The 25,190-nt window shown below is 41.7% G+C and overlaps 1 protein-coding gene across 3 annotated transcripts in view; it reads left to right on the top strand.

Moving 5' to 3' along the window:
* The window catches only part of DIAPH3 (diaphanous related formin 3), a 322,031-nt gene that overhangs the window by 233,817 nt on the left and 63,024 nt on the right, over window positions 1-25,190 (top strand). For all 3 annotated transcript variants that reach the window (XR_005448450.1, XM_038741262.1, XM_038741271.1), the window contains 2 exons: window positions 5,155-5,250; window positions 5,729-5,788. Coding sequence is in view for 2 of the 3 variants with exons in the window: in XM_038741262.1 (XP_038597190.1) it covers window positions 5,155-5,250; window positions 5,729-5,788 (156 nt within the window). In the remaining variant the exon portion in view is untranslated. The remainder of the gene's footprint in view (window positions 1-5,154; window positions 5,251-5,728; window positions 5,789-25,190) is intronic.

The raw sequence follows: 25,190 nt of genomic DNA, 5'->3' as shown, positions 1-25,190 counted from the left end.
TTACACTCCTTTGAACCTTTCTTGGCTCTCCAATTACCTTGCTATTTGTTGCTTTGAGTAATTTTCCCATGATACACCCGCTGCCTTAACGTTCCTCTCCTCCAATTCTCTCCTTGACCCCCTCCAATCTGGCTTCCATTCCCTTTTCTCTACAGAAACCACCCTCTCATAGGTCAGGTCACCAGTGATCTTCTTGCCAAACCCAACGGTTTATACTGCATCCTAATCCACCTTGACCTCTCAGCTGCCTTTGACACTGTCAACCACTCTCTCCTCATGGAAACATTATCCAACCTTAGTTTCACTTACACTGTCCTCTCTTGGTTCTCCTCCTAGCTCTCTGGCCGCTCATTCTGAGTCTCTTTTGTGGGTTCTTCTTCTGCCTCCCATCCCCTAACCGTGGATGTCCCTCGAGGTTCAGTTCTGGGTCCCCTTTCTTTTCTCCATCTACAGTCACTCCCTTGGAAAACTCATTAACTCACAAGGCTTCAACTATCACCTCTATGCTGATGGCACCCAAATCTACATCTCCAGCCCTGATCCTTCTCCCTCTCTGCAGTCTTGCATTTCCTCTGCCTTCAAGACATCTCTACTTGGATGTCCTCCCATCATCTCAAACTATGGCTAAAACTGAACTTCTTATCTTCCCACCAAAACCCTGTCCTTCTGCTCTCTTTCCCATCACTGTTGATGACACCACCATCCTTCGTGTCTCTCAAGTCCATAACCTTGGTGGTATCCTTGACTCCTCCTTCTCTTTCCACCCAAGTATTCAAGCCATCACTAAATCCTGTCAGTTCTACCTTCACAACATCACCAAAATCCGCCCCTTCCTCTCCATCCAAACTGCTACCGCATTAATACAAGCACTTATCCTATCCCTCACTGATTATTATATCAGCCTCCTTGTTGACCTCCCTCCCTCCTGTCTCTTTCCACTCCAGGCCATACTCCATTCTGCTGCCCTAATCATTTTCCTTCAAAAATGTTCCTTCACGAAACTCCAGTCGTTTCCCAACCACCTCTGAATCAAGAAAAACTTCTCACCATTGGCTCTAAAACACTTAATCACCTTGCACCCTCCTACCTCACCTCACTAGTCTCCTATACAGCCCACTCTTTGTTCCTTTAATGCTAACCTTCTCACTGTACTTAAATCACATCTATCTCACTGCCGACCTCTTGCCCACATCTTACCTCTGGCCTGTAACACCCTCCCTCCTCATGTCAGACAGATAATTGCTCTCCCCCACTTCCAAGCCTTGTTGAAGGCACATCTCCTCCAGGAAGCCTTACCTGTCTGAGCCCTCCTCTCCTCTTCTTCCACTCCCTTCTGCACACTCATACTTGCTCCTTCATTCATCGTCCCTCCCTTCCCCACAGCACGTATGTATATATCTGTAATGTATTTATCAATTCATTTATTTGTATTAATGTCTGTCTCCCCCTCTACACTGTGAGCTCGTTGTGGACAGGTAATGTGTCTGATGTTATACTGTACTCTATCAAGTGCTTAGTAAAGTGTTTTGCACACAGTAAGCGCTCAATAAATATGATTGAATGAATGATACCAGCATTTAAGAACATCCATCCTGGAAAAGCATTCTTAGGTTCCTTTATACTCATATTCTTCTCTTTGGCATTATGGTTGGTGTTGTGTGAATATATTGTAGAAATCTTGGTGTTTGTAAAGTGCTTACTATGTGTCAAGCACTGTGCTAAGATCTGGGGTAAATTCAAGATAATCAGGGTGGACACAGTTGTCCCACCTATAGAGCTAGGTCTACATCTAGATAGATGGAAAAGCAGTGTAGCCTAGTGGAGACATCCAAGACCTGAGAGTTAAAGGACCTGGGTTCTAATCCTGGCTCTGCCTTTGCCTAATGTGTGACCTTGGCCAAGTCACTTCACGTCTCTGTGCCTCAGTTCTCTCATCTGCAAAATGGGGATTCATTACGCTTTCTATTCAATATCTGTTCTCCTTTCTACTTTAGACTGTGAGCCCCATGTGGGACCTGGTTATTTGTAGCTACCTTAGGTCTTAGTGCAGTGCTTGACACAGCAAGTGCTTGGTAAATACAATTATTACTACTATTATTAGTGATATATATGTATCCATTATATGTAAATAAATTAATGTTGGTGTATGTTGGAGATTGTATTATAACCAATTCAGGCACAAAAATCAATAGCTGTTACATCATAATTTTCATATTGGGACATGATGTAATTTGAAAGACCATTCTTATTCAATTTTAAGAAACTACAGTTTGAACAGTCTTTCATTCATTCAATCATATTTATTGAGTGCTTACTGTGTGCAGAACGCTGTACTGAGTGCTTGGCAGAGTACAAAGCAACAGTAAAGAGACACATTCCCTGCTCACAAGCTTACAGTCTAGACAGGGGGAGACAGACATCAATACAAATGAATTAACTAGCGATATGTACATAAGTGCTGTGGGGCTGTGAGGGAGGAATATCAAAGTCAGGGCCAGGCAGAAAGGAGTGGGAGATTGGGAAAGGAGGGGCTTACTCTGGGAAGACCTCTTGTAGGAGATATGCCTTCAATAGGGATTTTAAGCGGGGAAGAGTCAGATTTGAGGCCGGAGCACGTTCCAGGCCAAAGGTAGGACATGGGCTAGGGGGTCGGTGGTGAGATAGGTGAGATTGAGACACAGTGAGAAGGTTAGCATTAGAGGAGTAAAGTGTGTGGGCTGGGTTGTAGAAGAAGTGTAGTGAGGTGACGTAGACGGATGCAGGGTGGTAGAGTGCTTTTAAGCCAGTGGTGAGGAGTTTTGATGCAGAGATGGATGGACAACCACTGGAATTTTTTGAGAAGCAGGATGTCCTTAACGTTTCTGTAGAAAAGTGATCTGGGCAGCCGAGACAAGTATGGACTGGAGTCGGGAGAGACAGGAAGCAGGGAGGTCAGCAAGGAGGCTGATGTAGTAATCCAGGCAGGATAGGATGAGTGATTATACTAATGTGGTACCAGTTTGGATGGAGAGGAAAGGGTGGATTTTAGCGATGTGGTGAAGGTTGAACCGACAGGATTTAGAGACAGATTGAATATGTGCATTGAATGAGAGAGAGGAGTCAAGGATAACACCAAGGTTATGGGCTTGTGAGACAGGAAGAATGTCTTCCTCATCCTCCCTTATTTCCTTTGTTATGACATTTCCTTTGAACGAGAGAATACTTAATGGGATTTTCTTCTCCATAAAGCATACCTTTTCATTTCCTTCTGCAGTCATGCAGAAGATGTGTGTTGAAATTACATTATGCTGGCATGCAAGAAACACACCGGGGAAAAATAGTGTTTCTCCATGCCTTTAAGCCATATTGCTGTCAGTTACAGTATCACAAAAGGTCTTATCAAATAATTAAAGTATTTATTAAGCACTTAACATGTGCCAAGCACTGTATTAAGTTTTGGGGTAGATAAAAGATAATCAGGTTGGACACACTCCCTTTCCCCCCAAGGCTCACAATCTAAGCAGGGTGGATTAGGATTTAATCCCCATTTTACTGATAGTAAACTAAAGCTCAGAGAAGTTGTGACAGCAGCAAATGGCTAAACCAGGATCAAATGGCCACATTAAGTACATTCTAATAGCTATTAACAGTACTTCTGGAGTATGCACTGTTGTAGATGGAATATGCATAAATTTTATTTTTGGGTATTGGTTTATAACTGTATGCTTAGTGTAAATGTACATCATGCTATGTATAAATTTTTTCCCCAGGTTTAAGAGTTTTGACAAAGAACGACTTTACTGTGGGAAGCCATATAATTTTTTTTTAAACTCTTGGATGACTAGGAATATCCTCATCCTTAGGCTCTGGACAAAGCTCCAGAGATGTCAGTCTCTTAAAATACATCATACTCTTTTAAGTCTGTAGATGCAAGGTTCTGCGAATTTCATAATGCTGCTACTAAAATAGAAGTGTTTACTGAGAAACCAGTCAGTGCAATGCACAATAGTAAGTACTTAAGAAGTACAGGCAAGCAAAGTAACATAGTCCCTGCCCTCTAGGACTTTACATTCTAAGGGGGGAGAGACAAGACCCCAAAATAGTTGCAAACAGTGTAATCAATCAGTCATGTTTATTGAGTGCTTACTGTGTGCAGAGCACTGTACTAAGCACTTGGGAGAGTAAAATATAATAGTTGGTAGACATGTTCCCTGCCCACAACAGTATATCAAAATACATAATAGAATGCACAGTCAAAAACATAGTAGTTACGTGCTGAAGATGTTTTGTTCCTTGCTGGGGAATTTTCCTGTTTGCATCCCATGATTTGTCAAAGATATGTAACATATGTAATATGTAACAATGGTATAATTGAAGTCTCAGAAGCTAATGTGGGCCGTAATTTATTTTGGGAGAAATTCCTTTAATTTGCTTACAGTTTTTTGCTTCCTAAAGGGTAAAACCAATTCACCTTATCTGTAATTGTGCATCATTGCAAGAATCTGTTACAAGATATTAATTTTTCCTTTGTCAGATGACAGTTATTACCTGATATGTCAGATCGCTAGACTCATCAGTAAAAGTTTGTGTGAAAGTGTAATCTATGAGCCTGGACAATAGCCATAACAAAAACATTTTATATTATACATCTGGTCGATTTTAGAGTAAAAAGGGAATACCCTGAAAGTAATAAAATTCCTCAAGGGAAATCATCATCATCATCAATCGTATTTATTGAGCGCTTACTGTGTGCAGAGCACTGTACTAAGCGCTTGGGAAGTACAAATTGGCAACATATAGAGACAGTCCCTACCCAACAGTGGGCTCACAGTCTAAAAGGGAAATGTAATTATGATAACCAGAGATAAGTAAGATATGATTGAAACTGTATTTCATTTACTAAGTATCGACTGTTCCAGTCTAAAAAGGCTGTTCTGAAGTCAATCATTTGAACTTGGATCCTCATTTCTAAACACTACAAAATTGAGACAAATTTCACTTAAAAAGGACAGAGTTATGAAGGAATTAGAGGCCTGTTCTCAGTATGCAATTGCTGCTTTAGTCATGGTGTTTTGATTTCTTTTTCCAATCTCTCCCTCCCTAGTCCCTTGCTTGCTTTGACATTGCTATGGTAACCCTGAGGCCTGATGGAATTCCCACAATCTCTTTCCACAGAAGGTGATGAAACCGGCGTGATGGACAGCCTGCTTGAGGCATTGCAGTCAGGCGCCGCTTTCCGCGACCGAAGAAAAAGGACGCCAAAGCCTAAAGGTGAATATTATACTTGTTTCTTGTGGCTTTCTAGGATAGTATGGCAAAGAAAAATTTTCCGTTTTTCCCCCCACCTCTTTTAAAAGCATGCCTCATGAATGCAGTGTTGTCGGCTACAATGGCTCGAAAGTGCCAAGCCTGCCTAATCCTGTTCTTGCTGTGACAAATATCAGAAAGATGCTCTTTCCAGTTGACTGACGTCACTACCACTTTGAAAATCATTGCACTGAATCATTCTGTGTAGCCTGATTAGTATGACAAGCCTCACCTTAGAACCATATGCACATTTTCCTCTGTGGGGTTTGTGATATTATTAAATAGGAAGTGAATGTCATAACATTCTCCATTGAGTCAAGTCACTTATTGAATGATGATGACTTCAGGAAGCACCCAACTAAAAGGGGAGACAGAAGAGTCCAGAACACTTTACTTTTTAAGGTTATTGGATTATCATATTTGTTTTATTCTTGCTTCACAGACATACGACAAAGTCTCAGCCCAGACTCACAGAGGCCTGTTCTGAAAACGTGTAACCATGGTAATAAACTCTCTCTATAATTTTTTTGTTTTAATCGGAATATATCCTGTTGATCTATGATTTCAGAAGTCCATTGTGATATTCTTGCAATGTTATTAAACTTCAATGGTAAAAATTGGTAGATTTGCTACTAGCATATCATTTTTCTATAAATATATAGGAAGTTGTTGGATTTATGATGCAGAACATTGGAAGTCAGAACCAGTTTTCTTGTGTCAGTAAGTCAGTCGTATTTATTGAGTGTTTACTGTTTACAGAGCACTGTACTAAGCGCTTGGGGGAGTACAATACAACAATGTAACAGACACATTCTCTGCCCTCAACAAGCTTACAATCTATCAATCATAGCTGAGTTCTTGGTTCTCCAAGTATATATACCATTTTCAATCATAATTACTCACAATTATCTTTTCATTCAACTATAGAAAAGTGATATTGGCCACATTATTGTATTTATATTGAATCTGATCAATCAGTTCATCAATGGCCTTTATTAAGTGTTTTCTTAGTCCAGAGCACCGTACTAAAGCATTTAGGAGAACTCAGTATAACAGAAATGATAATACAATCCCTGACTGCAAGGAATTTACAGTCTAGAAGGGTAGACAGACAGGTCCACAATAGGGCAGCTGATTTACTTTCACTGGAAGTAAAATGGACATATTAACTCTGTAGAGTGACTCCCTGGTGAGTCCTTCCTCCCTTTAACTCCCTCTCCCTCATTTTTTTCTGCACTTCTTTTCCCTTCTCAATCACTTCAATCCTTGCCCCAATCGAGGTTTTAAAACTGTTTCCCCATTTTTCCATGATTTCTATGCGTCGTCTACCTCAAATACGTGCATCCCTAGTGCCAGTACTATAAAGGAAGCAAGTGTTGTGAAGTCAAAATCGATATTCCATAAAGATGAAACAGAATGTATTTTTAGAACTCTAGCTCTGGTTGTCTCAACTCAAAATATTTGAAGTGGACCCTTGCCTTTACTCATTTTTTTCTAGTATATTGAATGCTTACATTAGTTTTTAAGATAATTTACTGGGATGCCACGTTATCAGTTTCTGAGTTACTGAAAAATAAGTTTGTTTTACTCAGAAGCAGCACCTGATGAGTACTCTTCGGAGTTCATTCTCATATTCTATAGATGTATAATTATATAATCTTAAGTTTAAAAGTAATGGAGTTTTTTGAAGATATTGTTTAAAATACCCTGATTTTCTTTTTCCCTGTGATGTGCTGGTTTTCTGTGTAAAAATTCAACATGTAACTCAGTAGAATTGTGAATAAGGGTTTACGTTAATGTGAAAAGGTGTAAATTGAGTTTACCAAGACAAAGGGGAGCTAAGATTGAAAATCACAGTGTATTTGGACTAAGCCACTTCTTCTATTTGCCTTCCTTAAGGATAATTCTCAAACATTCTTCCTCTTTGCCCTTTTTCAGCATTTAGCAGTCAACCACCCTCTGGAAATTGTCTTCAAGACAATTTGGTTCCCCATGAATGGGAACTCATATCTGTGGGCTAGCTGTGAAGTTTCTAATTAGCTTGTGGGCATCCTTTAGGTAGCAGTATATCTATCTAGAATTCAAATACAAGCTTTTCATAATGGAAAAGATGCACTTAATATTAATCGTCATCAGTGGTGTTTATTGAGTGCTTACTGTATGCAGAGCACTGTGCTAAGCACTTGAGAGAGTTGGTGGACTTTCCCATCCCACAAAGTTGAATTTTTTGGAGTAGGTAGTTGTGAAAGCACGACAGTCATTATGAATTGTTCATCACTAATAGCAGCAAGAATAATGCTAAACTGTTCCAATCTTAGTCATTGCAAAAAATTTTGGGGACACTTGTATCTGCTAGTGCCAAACATACTCCTGTTATTGATACCAAAAACGGAATCATCATCATCAATCGTATTTACTGAGTGCTTACTATGTGCAGAGCACTGTACTAAGCGCTTGGGAAGTACAAATTGGCAACATATAGAGACAGTCCCTACCCAACAGTGGGCTCACAGTCTAAAAGGGGGAGACAGAGAACAAAACCAAACATACTAACAAAATAAAATAAATAGAATAGATATGTACAAATAAAATAAATAAATAAATAGAGTAAAAAATATGTACAAACATATATACATATATACAGGTGCTGTGGGGAAGGGAAGGAGGTAAGATGGGGGGGATGGAGAGGGGGACGAGGGGGGAGAGGAAGGAAGGGGCTCAGTCTGGGAAGGCCTCCTGGAGGAGGTGAGCTCTCAGCAGGGCCTTGAAGGGAGGAAGAGAGCTAGCTTGGCGGATGGGCAGAGGGAGGGCATTCCAGGCCCAGGGGATGACGTGGGCTGGGGGTCGATGGCGGGACAGGCGAGAGCGAGGTACGGTGAGGAGATCAGCGGTGGAGGAGCGGAGGGTGCGGACTGGGCTGTAGAAGGAGAGAAGGGAGGTGAGGTAGGAGGGGGCGAGGTGATGGAGAGCCTTGAAGCCCAGGGTGAGGAGTTTCTGCCTGATGCGCAGATTGATTGGTAGCCACTGGAGATTTTTGAGGAGGGGAGTGATATGCCCAGAGCGTTTCTGGACAAAGATAATCTGGGCAGCAGCATGAAGTATGGATTGAAGTGGAGAGAGACACAAGGATGGGAGATCAGAGAGAAGGCTGATGCAGTAGTCCAGACGGGATAGGATGAGAGCTTGAATGAGCAGGGTAGCGGTTGGGATGGAGAGGAAAGGGTGGATCTTGGCAATGTTGTGGAGCTGAGACCGGCAGGTTTTGGTGACGGCTTGGATGTGAGGGGTGAATGAGAGAGCGGAGTCGAGGATGACACCAAGTTTGCGGGCTTGTGTAGTGCCGTCAACAGAGATGGGAAAGTCAGGGAGAGGGCAAGGTTTGGGAGGGAAGACAAGGAGTTCAGTCTTCGACATCACTGAAAAGTAAATGCTTTCATTCTAAATGTAGCGTTCAATCTGTCTCTAGGATTTTTTTTGGAAGGATTTTTTCCCCCCATAAAAGAAGTCTTTATATTTGATGTTCTAGTCAGCCAGTCGGTCAGTCGTATTTATTGAGTGTTTACTGTGTGCACAGCATTGTACTTAAAGCTTTGGAGAGTACAGTATAACAGTATAACAGACTCATTCCCTGTCCACAACAAGCTTGCAGTCAAGGGGGGAGACAGACATTAATATAAGTAAATAAAATTACAGATGTGTGCATAAGTGCTGTGGGGCTGTGGGTGGGTACAAATCAAGTGCTGAAAGGATACAAATGTAAATGCATAGGTCACACAGAAGGTATGAGGAATGGGGGAAATAAGGCTTAATTGGGGAAGGCCTCTTAGAGGAAATACAATTTTAATAAGGCTTTGAAAGTGCTGTGAGTGGTGGTCTCTTATATTTGGAGGGGGAGGGAGTTCCAGGCTACAAGGTAGTACATGGGCAAGGAGTCGGCTGTGAGAAAGATGAGATTGTGGTATGAAGAGTAGGTTGATTATAGTTAGATTTTCTTTGACTTATGTCCTGATCAAAATCTCTAACTTTTTTCACATCAGGTTGGGATCATGCCTACTCTCTTACGCTCTCCCAAGTACTCCATTCAGTGCTCACAGTCTGCTCTCAAGAAATGCGATTGATTAATAAAAATCTATGTATCTGTGTATGTCCCTTAGTGTAGAAAGGTTCTTTGTTAAACATTGAAATGTACATCATAATGAAGGCATTTAAGTGCTTACTATGTGCCAAGCACTGTACAAAGTATTGGGGTAGATACCTGACTAGCAAATCGGACACAGTTCCTTTCCCACATGGGGCTCCCTGCCTAAGAGCGAGTGATAAAAGGTATATTCCGCTATTTTCCAGTTGAGGTCACTGAAGCACAGAGAAATTAAGTGACTTGTCTATGTTCACCCAGCAGGCAAGTGTTATAGCTAGGATTAGAACCCAGGTTCGGCAAAACAGTAAATTTTTGTTTTTCAGCCTTATTATTGAATTTTTTAAGTCATTTGTTTGGAAAAACACAATACGTATCTCCTTTTTCTCTTTTCTTGAAATTATTCCTTCTTTACCTCAAATCAAAAAAAATACTTTTGACTTTAGTAATCTGTGAATCAGACCATTCAATCACTCAAAGATTTGATGTCTCAGTTGAAATCATAATAAGACATTGAGAGTCCAAGACAAAAGCATAGATGTAACTGGAAACAACAAATTATAAAAAAAATTGAATGAATGATGGGAGTACATGCTTCCAAATTTTCCGTGATGTGTTTTCACTGTGCATTTTGGCTAGAATGTGGTTGAGTTGCAGAACATTTTTCTGGCAGCATGAGCCTATTTAGGCTTGGTGACTCAAATTGTGGACGGGGCAGGTGAATACTACAGTGCAGGTTTCCTTAACATAAGGTTTTGCTAAGGACCCTCACACTAGAGGAGAACTGAATGAAAGTTGGTATGAACATAAATGCTAAGAGTGTCTAAGTGAATGACCTATTCAGGTAGGGGAGGATTAGAGACTACTTCCTGGAGAAGATTTTTGTCATACAAGGGTTTTAAAAGGGATGTGGTTTAGGCAATTTTCTGAGGGAGTTTGTTCTGTGCAGTGGGAAGTGTAGTCAATTGGTTGGGCAGGAGAGCCATTAGTGAAATGCATTTAGCAGGTTTGCTTGACAGGAACAGCATGCTAAGATAAGAGTTGAGAGATCAAGTTGAAGTCAGTGGAAAGGTACAAAGGAAACTTTCTGGAGAGCCTTGAATCAATGGTAAGAAATGTGTGTTTGTGGGAAAAAAATGTATCACTTTACTACTCAAAAACTTTCAATTGCTTTTGGAAGTTTTTGAGTAGGGAAGGTGACACATTTTTCTTTCTAAAGGGCATTTTAGAAAGATGATCTAGAAGTTGAAATGCAGAAAGGACTGAAGAGCTGAGTGGCTGAAGACAGGAACTACCGTGGAGTGAAGGAGTGAATCTAGGACCTCTTAAAAAGGAAGAGCGTCAGGATTTAGAAACAGACTAAATGTGGGTAGTTACATCTGAGACAAGTCCAAGATGACACACGATTTTTAAAGAAGAAATGAAGGTAATTTTTCCATTTCTTGGCACTGGTATGTACTAGGAGAAATAACAATTGTATTGTGGTATGTAAATGGCAATTAACCGATCACACAATTTCCTATTAATAGGGAAACCTCTTTAGGTTAATTAATATGAAAAACTGCCAACCCATTATATCTAGAAAATAGGAAAGATTAAATGTCAACTTTCAGTTATTCAGTATGGTTGAAAAAGAAAAATGTTAGATGCCTTCAGAGGGGCATATGCAGCTATTTTATTAAATGTGCCATCGTTCCGTTACAATAATACAAGGGTTAAAATATCCTACCATTTTAGTTTGATTTAAAATTTGATAATTTGGTCTTAAATTAGATGCATACATTCTTCTTATTACACTTCATGAGGTATGAAACTGCCTAGTATGGAAAGCGTATGAAAACAAAATACTTACCAGCATATTAATAATTACTTTCAATGTATGTAAATGGAGCCTTTTCATTTCAGAGGAGTGTGACATTAAATTGATGTATTATCAGATAATTCTAGTATCAATTAATTGTATTTATATAACACTTACTGTGTGCAGGGCCCCGTTCTAAGTGTTTTGGAGAATACAATATTACAAAATTGGTAGATAAGTTCCCTGCTTACAAGGAACTTCGAGGGGAAGACAGATGTTAATATAAAGAAAGAAAATAATAATAATAATAATGGTATTTGTTAAGTGCTTATTATGTGTGAAGCACTGTTCTAAGCGCTAGGGGGGGATACAAGGTGATCAGGTTGTCCCGTGTGGGGCTCACAGTCGTAATTCCCATTTTCCAGATGAGGTAGCTGAGGCACGGAGAAGTTAAGTGACTTGCTCAAAGTCACAGAGCTGACAAGTGGCGGAGTCGGGATTAGAACCCGTGACCTCTGACTCCCATGCCCGTGTTCTTTCCACTGAACCACACTGCTTCCACACTGCTTCTCTAAATAGACATGCAAAGATAGAGAAATGCAGAAATAGAGATGCAGTGTGGCATAGTGGATAGGCCTTGGAGTCAGATAGGCCTGGGTTCTAATTCCAACTCTGCCACTTATCTGCTGTGTGACCTTGGGCAAGTCACTGAACTTCTCTATGCCTCAGTTACCGACAGTAAGCCCCATGTGAGACATGGACTGTGTCCAACCTGATTTCTTTGTACCTACCCAGCACTTAGAACAGTGCCTGGTACATAGTAAGCACTAAACAAATACCATAAAAGAATAATGAAGGTAAAATGAATTCATTCAATCATATTTATTGAGTGCTTACTGTGTGCAGAGCACTGTACTAAGCGCTTGGAAAGTACAATTTGGCAACAGAGACAATCCCCACCCCAAAACGGGCTCACAGTCTAAAATAATATTGAATTTTGATGCACATTTTATTTTTTAATGGTATTTGTTAAGTGCTTACTACATGCCAGGCACTGTACTAAACACTGGGGTAGATACAAGCTAATCGGATCCAGAACCTCAAACTCCCAGACCCATATACCCATATACCCATATGTTGCAAACTTGTACTTCCCAAGCGCTTAGTACAGTGCTCTGCACACAGTAAGCGCTCAATAAATACGATTGAATGAATGAATGAATATACTCTTTCCACTAGACCACACCTTAGCTGAGACATTTCTGTAATCCTTTCAGTTCTATCAGCAGCTCAGGTTTTCATCCTGTGGTGTAATTAAGTTGGGCTTCTGAGAAACCAGAAAGAATGTTTCATTATGGATTGCCATTTCATTATCAGAAAAGAGATCCAGTTTTGCAATTGTACTGTAGATGGTAGTCTTCCCCTGTCCCTAAGAGAAAGAAGAAAGAAATATCCTTTTAATTCAGCGTGATATATCACCAGGCAATAGCTTTAAAAAAAAAGTAACATTCTTAAATGCTCTCATGTGAATAGTGCATTAAGGGATTTCTAGTGACCTCTCACAGATAAACTGCTGCAAGTCAGAGATTTGGGGATAGCTCTGACACTTTCTGCCTTTAGCAATAGCTTCCTGAATAATCAGTCTTCAAACTTTCATCACCACTGTATGTACTCTGTCTCTGTTTACGAATCTCTGCCTGAAACCTGGGCGCGGTCAGTCACTCTCCATTGAGTTAAACAAGTTTCTGTTTATTTAACTTCAGCATACTGCCATAAAATCATACCATTATTTTTTCTATTTTTGAGACGGAACCTCTGATTACCAAAGCAGCTGTGTCACCATCTTCTCCGTCCTCTCACAAAATACATGAAGTTTCAATTGTTAAGCAGGCTGAATTTTAGGTGACTCATAATTCAAGTTGAGTTTATGTCACCCGTGGAATGACAGTGTATACCCTCCATGCCAGTGCTGGATAGATTCTTTGTTTACATCCTCCGCGTGACTTGCTACTTTCCTGAACAGCATTGCCTTATTCAGGCAATTACCTTAATAAGGCATTGCCTTATTCGTTTCCTTATTCAGGCAGTCAATCATACTTATTGAGTGCTTACTGTATGCATAGCACTGAAATAAGTGCTTGGGAAAGTACAATATAACAATATAACGGTCACATTCCCTGCCCACAACAAGCTTACAGTGTAGAGGGGAAGACAGATAGCTAATATAAATAAATAAAATTACAGATATGCACATAAGTGCTGTGATCCTGGGAAGGGGGATGAATAAAGGAGAGAGAGTCAAGGCAACACAGAAGGGAGTGGGAGAAGAGGAAGGAGGGCTTAATCAGGGAAGGCCTCTGGAAGAGATGTGCCTTCGATACGGCTTTGAAGGAAGGGAGAGTAATTGTTGAGTATGAAGAGGGAGGAAGTTTAAGGCTAGAGGCAGAATGAGAGGTCGGCTGTGAGGTAGACGAGATTGAGGTACAAAGAGGAGGTTAGCATTAGAGGAGCCAAGTGTGTGGGCTGGATTATAGGAGAGTAGCGAGGTGATGAAGTGTGTTAAAAGCCGATAGAAAGGAGTTTCTGTTTGATGCGGAGATGGACAGGCAACCACTAGAGGTTCTTGAGGAGTGGGGAAACATGCCATGAATATTTTTGTAGAAAAATGATCCAGGCAGTGTAGTGAAGTGTGGCCTGAAGTGGGTAGAGACAGGAGGCAGAGAGGTCAGAAAGATGGCTGATTAAGTAATCAAGGCAGGATATGATAAATGCTTGGATTAACTTAACTCTACTAGCAAAAGACACATATTTCTCTAATCTGTGAGAAAAACAATCTTACTCTGACAGGCAACAAGGAACAGGTCCCAACATAAGGGTTGGCACTGGCAAGAAGGCAGAGAGCTGTTGTTCCTCTTCTTTGTTATTACTTCACTTGCAAACTGGCCATATTCACCAAATGGTAACTTTGAGGGTCCCATTAAGCAGCACCAATCACTGCTTTGGTCCTGTCTTTTCGGGTGGAATAGCTGACATTGTAGCAGCTATCAGTCAATCCATCATATTTATTGAGCACTTACCCTATGTGGAGCACTGAACTAAATGCTTGGTAGAGTACAGTGTAACAAATTTGTTAGGTATGTTTCTTGCCCACAAGGACTTAAAGCCTAGAGGAGGAGTTCATGAAAATCTGTTAGTGAGTATAATCCGTTTACCTTATCTGAAGGTTAAAAGGTGGCTGTTTTGCTGCTCCTACAGAATCAATCAATCAATCGTATTTATTGAGCACTTACTGTGTGCAGAGCACTGTACCAAGCGCTTGGGAAGTACAAGTTGGCAACATATAGAGACAGTCCCTACCCAACAGTGGGCTCACAGTCTAAAAGGGGGAGACAGAGAACAAAACCAAACATACTAACAAAATAAAATAAATAGAATACATATTTACAAGTAAAATAAATAAATAAATAAATAGATTAATACAGAAGACAGGCCCACACATTCTCCCACTGAGTTGTTCTCTGAGAGACTGTGAGAAACTAGTATAAAAACCTAAAATGAACATACATAATTGGAGAGGACAGTGATTCACATCTGCAGTCACTTCACTGTTGTAATGGTCAATCGATGGGAGGAAATCATGGCTAACAGACAAGCCAGGCTCATAGCAATCAGTAGATGGAACGGAGGCTTGGGGAATATTGTGTTACTAAAATGGAATTGTAACATGGATCTAGGCAAATGCATTCGTGAGGCAAGAATACCTTTATACATGTGCAGAATAAAATGGATTATGAATTGCTCATTGGCCTCTCATACAGAAAAGTAATCAAATGTGTATAATATGTCATAAATATATACCTCACATTATACAATATGCATATACACACACATATATGTGTATATGAATAATGTTTCTTCATGGAGAATACACTTGCAAATGCCATTTATTACAGCAGCCATTTAGTGAACAGTAAAGACACAAGTCTGATGAAAAACAATGTGTGAGTAATGGCTTGGCATCAAGTAGTATATTTTTGATTTAGGCAGGTTGAGAGATATGCTTGCTAAGAGTGTCAAATGCTTTTAAAAAGTTTATGAATACAATAACAGCAATATAAAATAATTATGCAAAATATGTAAATGTTATGTATATTGCACAACTCAACAAAGTGGCTAATTCACTAGTCAAAACAAAAATAGTATTTTCCAGATAATAATAATAATAATAATAATGGCATTTATTAAGCACTTACTATGTGCAAAGCACTGTTCTGAGTGCTGGGGAGATTACAAGGTGATCAGGTTGTCCCACAGGGGGCTCACAGTCTTAATCCCCATTTTACAGATGAGGTAACTGAGGCACAGAGAAGTTAAGTGACTTGCCCAAAGTCACACAGCTGACAATTGGCGGAGCTGGGATTTGAACCTATGAACTCTGACTCCAAAGCCCATGCTCTTTCCACTGAGCCACACTGCTTCTCCATGTGCTATATTTGGTTTATCTACCTTTTGAGGATTTTTTTTAGTTTGATATGCAATCTCAGTAAATGTCCACCAGTGCTGCTCTTTACTAATTACATAGGAATATTCAGGGACTTGTTTATTCACTTGTCACTAAAGAGTAGGGAAGTGTGTATTTCTTAAGTCCTGAATATAAGTATAATCATAGAGCTAGAAGTGATCTTAAGAGATAATCATTATAGAAAAGACAGCCTCCTTGTGTTAATGGAGCTTTACTTAAATGGGACAGTAGTGTAAGTAATCAGTCAATCAATCAATAAATCATATTTATTGAGCGCTCACTGTGTGCAGAGCACTGTACTAAGCGCTTGGGAAGTACAAGTTGGCAACATATAGAGACAGTCCCTACCCAACAGTGGGCTCACAGTCTAAAAGGGGGAGACAGAGAACAAAACCAAACATACTAACAAAATAAAATAAATAGAAAAATATGTACAAGTAAAATAAATAGAGTAATAAATATGTACAAACATATATACATATATACAGGTGCTGTGGGGAAGGGAAGGAGGTAAGATGGGGGGGATGGAGAGGGGTCGAAGGGGAGAGGAAGGAAGGGGCTCAGTCTGGGAAGGCCTCCTGGAAGAGGTGAGCTCTCAGCAGGGCCTTGAAGGGAGGAAGAGAGCTAGCTTGGCGGATGGGCAGGGGGAGGGCATTCCAGGCCCGGGGGATGACGTGGGCCGGGGGTCGATGGCGGGACAGGCGAGAACGAGGTACGGTGAGGAGATTAGCGGCAGAGGAGCGGAGGGTGCGGGGTGGGCTGTAGACGGAGAGAAGGGAGGTGAGGGAGGAGGGGGCGAGGTGATAGAGAGCCTTGAAGCCCAGGGTGAGGAGTTTCTGCCTGATGCGCAGATTGATTGGTGGCCACTGGAGATTTATGAGGAGGGGAGTAACATGCCCAGAGCGTTTCTGGACAAAGACAATCCGGGCAGCAGCATAAAGTATGGATTGAAGTGGGGAGAGACATGAGGTTGGGAGATCAGAGAGAAGGCTGATACAGTCAGTAGTCCAGACGGGATGGGATGAGAGCTTGAATGAGCAGGGTAGCGGTTTGGAAGAAGAGGAAAGGGCAGAGCTTGGCAATGTTGCGGAGCTGAGACCGGCAGGTTTTGGTGACGGCTTGGATGTGAGGGGTGAATGAGAGAGCGGAGTCGAGGATGACACCAAGGTTGTGGGCTTGTGAGACGGGAAGGATGGTAGTGCCGTCAACAGAGATGGGAAAGTCAGGGAGAGGGCAGGGTTTGGGAGGGAAGACAAGGAGTTCAGTCTTCTACATGTTGAGCTTTAGGTGGCGGGCAGACATCCAGATGGAGATGTCCTGAAGGCAGGAGGAGATGCGAGCCTGGAGGGAGGGGGAGAGAGCAGGGGCAGAGATGTAGATCTGGGTGTCATCAGCGTAGAGGTGGTAGTTGAAGCCGTGGGAGCGAATGAGGTCACCAAGGGAGTGAGTGTAGATCTAGAACAGCAGGGGACCAAGCACTGAACCTTGGGGAACCCCCACAGCAAGGGGATGGGATATAAATGTATGCTTCCCGTTGTTAAATTATTCACCAAATACTTTTTGGAAACATATGCTGAATGTCTATGTTTCTCAATATGCTCAGTCTCAACCACACGATTGCCAGAAAATTAAATACTCCCTTTACTCAGGAAATTAATTAGGCAGTTTCTTAAAAATTCTATCTTAAATGGACCAGTAGCATTTCATAGGGTGATATGGGATATAATTAAGTTCTATCCTCTATTGTGATGATGATGAATTTTTTTAAGGGCTTACTTTGTGTCAAGTACTGTGCTAAATGCTGGGGTAAGTACAAGTTAATCGGACTGGACACTGTTCCTAGTCCCTGTCCCACATGTAATTTCCACTAGGTGGAAGAGAGTAAGTTGTTTTTTTTTTAAATCACCATTTTGTAGATGAGAAAACTGAAGCATTCCTAATTTAAGTGATTGCTCAAGGTCACACTGCATACAAGTGGTGAAGTCAGGATTAGAAACTAGGTCTTCTGGCACCCAGTCCCTTTTCTCTGTCTACTAGCACTTTTCTCCCCTGGAAGCTCACACCAGTCAGAAAATTGGTCAGGAAATAGGAAACTTTGTATTTTCCATTCTGGAACTTGGGGCTATTTATCCTTTACAAAAATGTAAATTTTGCCAATATTTGAGAAGCATTACTTTAATGAAAGTAAAGATCAATTCAATTCAAGATGATTTGAACAAATGCAAACCAATAGTGCTTTCCTAGAACAATAAAACTGAGAGTTTTCCTTCAGGTCAGAATTATTCAACATGAAAATACTGCTGAGTCAATCAATGGTATTTGAGTGCTTACTGTATGCAAGCTCTATACTGAGCACTTGAGAGACTACAGTAGGGTAGGTTGACCCAATCCCAACTTCAAAGAGGCAGTGGTGGAAGGTAGGTATGTATGTGCTGCTTATTCATCTTAGGGAAGCATTCATTCAATTCAATCATATTTATTGAGCTCTTACTGTGTGCAACGCACTGTAGTAAGCTCTTGAGAAGTACAAATCAGCAACAAATAGAGATGGTCTCTAGCCAAGAACAGGCTCACAGTCTAGAAAGGGGAGACAGACAAAAAAAAAAACAAAACAAATAGGTGTCATTACCATCAGAATACATAGAATTATAGCTATATACATATCATTAATAAAATTGAGTAATAAATATGTACAAATATACACAAGTGCTGTGGGGAGGGGAAAGGCGTAGGGCAGAGGGAGGGAAGGGGCAATGGGGAGGGGAGGAGGAGGAGAGAAAAAGGGGGAGCTCAGTCTGGGAAGGCCTCCTGGAGGAGGTGAGCCCTCAGTAGGGCTTTGAATAATAATAATGATGATGGCATTTGTTAAGCGCTTACTGTGTGCCAAGCTCTGTTCTAAGTGCTGGGGGATACAAGGTGATCAGGTTGTCCCACGTGGGGCTCACAGTCTTCATCCCCATTTTACAGATGAGGTAACTGAGGCTCAGAGTTAAGTGACTTACCCAAGGTCACAACAGCAGACATGTGGCGGAGCCGGGATTAGAACCCTTGACCTCTGACTCCCAAGCCCGTGCTCTTTTCACTGAGCTACACTGCTTCTCTAAGGGAGGAAGAGAGCTAGTTTGGTGGATGTGTGGAGGGAGGGCACTCCAGGCCAGAGATAGGACGTGGGCCAAGGGTCGATGGCAGGACAGATGAGAACGAGGCACAGTGAGGAGGTTAGCGGCAGAGAAGCGGGGGATGCGGGCTGGGCTGTAAAAGGAGAGAAGGGACATGAGCTAGGAGGGGTCGAGTTGATGGGGAGCTTTGATGCAGAGAGGGAAGGGTTTTCGCTTCATTCGAAGGTTGATAGGCAACCACCGGAGATTTTTGAGGAGGGGAGTGACATGCCCAGAGCGTTTCTGTATAAAGATAATCTAGGCAGCAGAGTGAAGTGTAGACTGAAGCGGGGAGAGACAGGAGGATGGGAGATCAGAAAGGAGGCTGATGCAATAATCTGGTCGGGATAGGATGAGAGATTGAACCAGCAAGGTAGCGGTTTGGCTGGAGAGGAAAGGGTGGATCTTGGCGATGTTGTGGAGGTGAGACCAGAAGGTTTTGGTGACAGAGTGGATGTGTAGGGTGAATGAGAGAGCGGAGTCAAGGATGACACCAAGGTTGCAGGCTTGTGAGACGGGAAGGATGGTAGTGCCATCCACAGTGAAAGGAAAGGCCGGGAGAGGACAGGGTTTGAGAGGGAAGATAAGGAGCTCAGTCTTAGACATGTTGAGTTTTAGATGGTGGGCAGACGTCCAGATGGAGATGTCCTGAAGACAGGAGGAGATACAAGCCTGGAGGGAGAGCAAGACAACAGGTGTGGAGATGTAGATTTGGATATCATCAGCGTAGAGATGATAGTTGAAGCAGTGGGAGTGGATGAGTTCACCAAGGGAGTGAGTATAGATGGAGAATAGAAGGGGACCAAGAACTGACCCTTGAGGAAGCCCTATAGTAAGGGGATGGAAGGGGGAGGAGGAGCCCGCGAAGGAGACAGAATGAAAGGCCAGAGAGATGAGGAGAACCAGGAGAGGACTGAGTCTGTGAAGCCAAAAATGGTCCACAGTGTCTAAGGCAGCAGAGAGGTGGAGGAGGATTAGGATAGAGTAGGAGCCATTGGATTTGGCAAGAAGGAGGTAATTGGTGACCTTTGAGAGGGCAATTTCGGTGGAATGTAGGGGACGGAGCCAGATTGGAGGAGGTCTAGGAGAGAGTTGGAGTTGAGGAATTTGAGGCACCGAGTGTAGACAACTCATTCTAGGAGTTTGGAAGGGGAAGGTAGGAGGGAGATAGGGTGATAACTAGAAGCGGCAGTGGGATCAGGAGAGGGTTTTTTAGAATGGGGGCAATGTGGGCATGTTTGAAGCAGCATGATGTACTGGAGAGAGCACGGGCTTGGGAGTCAGAAAGTCATGAATTCTAATACCGGCTCCGCTACTTGTCTGCTGTGTGAACTTGGGCAAGTCACTTAACTTCTCTGTGCCTTAGTTACCTCATCAGTAAAATGGGGATCGAGACTGTGAGCCCCACTTGGAACGGGGACTGCATCCAACCCGATCTGCTTGATCCACCCCAGCGCTTAGTAGAATGCCTGGCACATAGTAAGTGCTTAACAAATACCATTATTATTATTCCCGTAGTCACCAAAGTATGTAAGCAAGATGAATGAACTAGTGGAAATCAGGGTCAGTTAACTACCTCTTTTGGAGAACTGGAGATGTCACCCTCATTCCTGTGGATGGGCTGGCTATGTGGCTCAGTATTCATCTGACTGCTGTACTTAAAAAATGTAAATTAATAATGAACTTATTTAAAAATCTTATGCACTCTTAGAGTGTTAGCTTTTCATGGTATTTGTTAAGCACTCACTGTGTCCAAGGCATTGTGTTAAGTGTTGGGGTAGACACAAGCTAATCAGGTTGGACAGAGTCCATGTCCATTTGGGACTCACAATATTAAACCCATTTTACAGATGAAGTAACTGAGGTACGGAGAAGTTAAGTGAGTTGCCCAAAGTCACTCAGCCGACATGTGGCAGAACCAGAATTAGAACCCAGGTTCTTCTGTCTCCTGGCTACTGCTCTGTCCACTAGACCACACTGCTTCCCTGCTTCTTGTGGGCAGTCAAATGCCCTACTGCAGTGCATCAAGTGGATTCTCATTAAATACTGCTACTACTTCTACTAATACTAGTACTATTTCACTATTATTTAATACAATTGTAAAATAATTGCAAATCCATAGGTAGTGTGTGAGCGAGAACAGGAAAAAAAATCAGAAAGACTGGAAGAAAAAGCAGAAGAGAAAGAGGAAGACATGGAGAATACAGAGGAGAAAGGGGAGAACAGGGCAGCGTGCAGGAGATAGGAAGACACTGGTGGAGACTGGAAGGTTGGCCAAAAACAGTGGGCAACGTGACCATCCTCAGAGGCTCACAGAAGCTTGCAACCTCAGTATCACCTTTGACAACTTATTGACTTTTAAGTGTAACATTCAGTATGTTGTTGTCTGCTGTTTTTTTCCTCCACCATATCTAAAGAATTCACCTCCTCCTCAGCATTCAAACTGCCACAACCCTGACTCAAACTCTTGTCATTTCTCTTTAATGCCGCTGTACACACTTGTCACTGGCCTCCCAGCTGCTAAACTCTCCCATTTTCAGTGTACCCACTGCTACGTAAAGTATCTTTCCAAAGTGTTTATTTCCCATATTTACTCACATAACTGTCCCACTTAATGAACAGTTTTTATCACTCCATTGCTGTTATATAGGGAATTAAGTCTAACAAAATGTAGAGAAGAAAATAAGGGAAGTAAGAAAGAAAAGGAAGGTAAGGGGACGCTTAAGATTTGTTGTCTGCAGTGACTCATGTTCTAGCTTTTGCCTCATTTCACCTTGTGATTCTTGAAGAAGCTTCTGCTAAGATAACCAGTCCATTTTTGATTGAGGTTAGCCATACTGCTCTGTTAAGAGCATATATGACTTCCAGTTTTCAGTGTGTTGAAGTGTTGGCTAAGGCTTTGCTTTATTGTACTCTTAAAACTTTCCCTTTTGGTTTCTTTGCTTTGCCTCCCAACTTCAGTTCACCACTTACCAGTTGCTTGAGTAGCCTCCTGTTGTCCATTTTCCTAATGTTTCCCCTCTGGCACAATTGTGTTTTAGAAAGCACACCTTCTATGCTAGAGATGGATTTTTAAAAATATAATTTAATTGAGTATAATCTTTAAATAGTGCAGGTGGGGCTTTTCAGGAAGTTGAAGGTGGTGTTTGTGAGGTCCACATCTCACAGCTATAGAAAAGCTCTATAGTAGTTTATCCTGGAGTGAAATGACACACTACGACCACAATTAGTTTGACAATCTCCTAAAGAATATTCTGGCCTGTTTGATTTCGTTTTAAACTTCCTTGTCCATCATTGCATTGTTGGTTGATGTGCTGCTTAGAATGAGAATCAGTTCTGTGACTGGGACCATCTGCTAAAGTAACCCAAATAAGGGGCAAAAAAGACTGCCCTTCCCCAAACATTCAAAAGAAATAAAGAAGTTGTGAAATCTGGCCATAATCCGAATGGGAACTCTGCATGAATCCTTTGAAAATCTGTGAGAAACTCTGTGAATATGTTTAAGAGAATGCTCAAGGCACAATAATTGCCAACAAATGTTTTGCTCAGATTTACTTAAAAAGTTCAAGAAAATTAAGGTTTAAAGCATAAAATCCCCAAATACACCCCAATCTTTATTATTCTGCCTTTCTTTTGCCCAAATACTGGACTAGGCTGTGAAATGGTTTCTTCCATTGTGGCAGACTTGGCACCAGGACAAGGGCAGAAAGCCTAGGAGCTACTGTTATCAGCATAATCAGAGCCAAAGGAGACTCCAGCCTTGGCTTCTACACTCCATGGGAATTCTGTCTTTCCCCAGAACAGCCTTTACTTCTGTGAAATGTAGTGAATCAGCTCTTTGCCTATTGGGAAATGACTTTTCCCCTTTCATTGTGTACAATTTCCTTGTCCAACTCTAACAAGAGTTCTGTTGTATGCTTTGAAATCTCATAGCTCTCACCAAAGATTTGATTGCTGTATTGCAGCGCAGTATGGCTTAGCATCTAGGAAAACAGAATTCTGTGACAGCACTTAGGTCTGTGTTACCCTTGTCATTCAGTCAATCTATGGTATTTATTGAGCACTTACTACGTACAGAGCACTAAACTCTTGGGAAAGTGCAGCCATAAAGTAAGTAGATATGATCCCTGCTCTCAAAGCTAATTGGGGAGACAGACTTTAAAATAAATTACAGCAAGGTGAAGCCACAGAATATAAAGATATGTATAGTCGTGTTAAGGAGGTTGGACTGGGATGAATGCCAAAGTGTTTTGGGTGTATGGAGTCAAAAATTAATTTGACTTCCCTAATGCAGTCTGAAAATCAGTTGATGTCATTTCTTGATTGTCTCCTTTCCAAGTGCTTAGTATGTTGTGCCTCACCAAGTGAGTATTCAATAATGATTACTCTTACACCTACTACTTATTTTAAGTCTGTAATGCCTGGCCGATTCTGCAAAGTTCTTAATGATCATTGCATTTCTTCTTAGGTCTGGACCTCTATAATCATCTATATACAGCAATTCCTGAAAGACTGGCTTCAGTAGTTTGGATGACTCTTGAAATCTGTTGCATTTGTTTTTTTTTAATGATATTTGTTATGCGCTAGCTGTCAAGCACTGTTCTAAGTGCTGGGGTCAATACAACTTGATAAAGTAGCACATAGTACCTGTCCCCCATAGGGCTTACAGTCTAAGTAGGAGGGAGATTTAGAGTAGTTTCCCAGAGATGCGGAAGCACAGTCTAACACCTCCATCCTGGTCTTTCTGATGAAATCAGATGAAATCTGATTTCTGATGAAATCAGAAATCAAATCATTTGGCAAGTTTGTATGGAATAAAATCAATAGAACTTCAATCCACTATGTTTCCATGCTTTATTCAATCACTGGTATTTACTAAACTTGCTCTCTGTCTGTATCTGCTGTCTGTTTCTTTCTCTCCCTCTCTTTCTCCACTATTATTTTCCTGCTAACAACAAGCTATTCTGCATGAGCCATGTGTAATCTGACAGTGGGTCACATGCACCTTATGTTCTCATCATCAATGATGAGAATGAGAATGAGAAGCAGCGTGGCTCAGTGGAAAGAGCATGGGCTTTGGAGTCAGAGGTCAGGGGTTCAGATCCTGGCTTCACCAATTGTCAGCTGTGTGACTTCGGGCAAATCACTTAACTTCTCTGGGCCTCAGTTACCTCATCTGTAAAATGGGGATTAAGATTGTGAGCCCCCCGTGGGACAACCTGATCACCTTGTAACTTCCCCAGCACTTAGAACAGTGCTTTGCACATAGTAAGCACTTAATAAGTGCCATTATTATTATTATTATCAATTGTATTGAGTACTGTGTGCAGAGTACTGTGCTAAGGTACTTGGGAGGGTACCACACAACAGATTTGGTAGATACTTTCCTGCCCACAATGAGTTTACAATCTAGAGGGCAGACAGGCATTAGTACAAGTGCATACATTATGACATATAATTTATAGCTATATACATGAATGCTGTGAAGTAAATATCAAATGTCCAAAGGTCACAAATCCACGTGCATTGACAATGCAGAAGGAAGAGGGAGCCAGGGAAAATATGGCTTAATCAGGGAAGATGTGACTTCAGTAAGGCTTTGAAGGTGGAGAGAGTGATGGTGGTCTGGCATATTTGGATGGAGAGGGAGTTCCAGACCAAAGGAGGAGGTGGAAAAGGGGTTGGCAGCAAGATAGATGAGAGCAGGGCACAGTGAATAAGCTGGAGCTAGAGGAGCAAAGTGTATGGGCTGGGCTGGAGTAGGAAATAAGTAAAGTATAATAATAATAATGATATTTCATAAGAGCTTACTATGTGCCAGGCACTGTACTAAGTGCTGGGGTGGATACAAGCAAAATAAGTTGGACAATATTCCCTGTCCCATGTGGGGCTCACAGTCTCAATCCCCATTTTACAGATGAGGTAACTGAGGCCCAGTGAAGTGACTTGCCCAAGGTCACACAGCAAACCCATGACCTTCTCTCTCCCGGGCCCATCCTCTATCCGCTATGCTATGCAAGCTGTTTAAATGCTTTAAACCCAGTGGTAAGGAGTTTCCCTTTGATGTGGAGGTGGTGGGGCAACCACAGGAGGTTCTTGAGGAATGGGGAGACATGGACTGAATGCTTATTTAGAAAGATAATCCATGTAGTATTCCCCCTTTTAGACTGTGAGCGCACTGTTGGGTAGGGACTGTCTCTATATGTTGCCAATTTGTACTTCCCAAGCGCTTAGTACAGTGCTCTGCACATAGTAAGCGCTCAATAAATACGATTGATGATGATGATG

This window comes from Tachyglossus aculeatus, chromosome 2 (genome assembly GCF_015852505.1).
Source record: "Tachyglossus aculeatus isolate mTacAcu1 chromosome 2, mTacAcu1.pri, whole genome shotgun sequence".
Lineage (NCBI taxonomy): Eukaryota > Metazoa > Chordata > Mammalia > Monotremata > Tachyglossidae > Tachyglossus > Tachyglossus aculeatus.
This window is presented reverse-complemented; position numbering and strand designations above follow the sequence as displayed.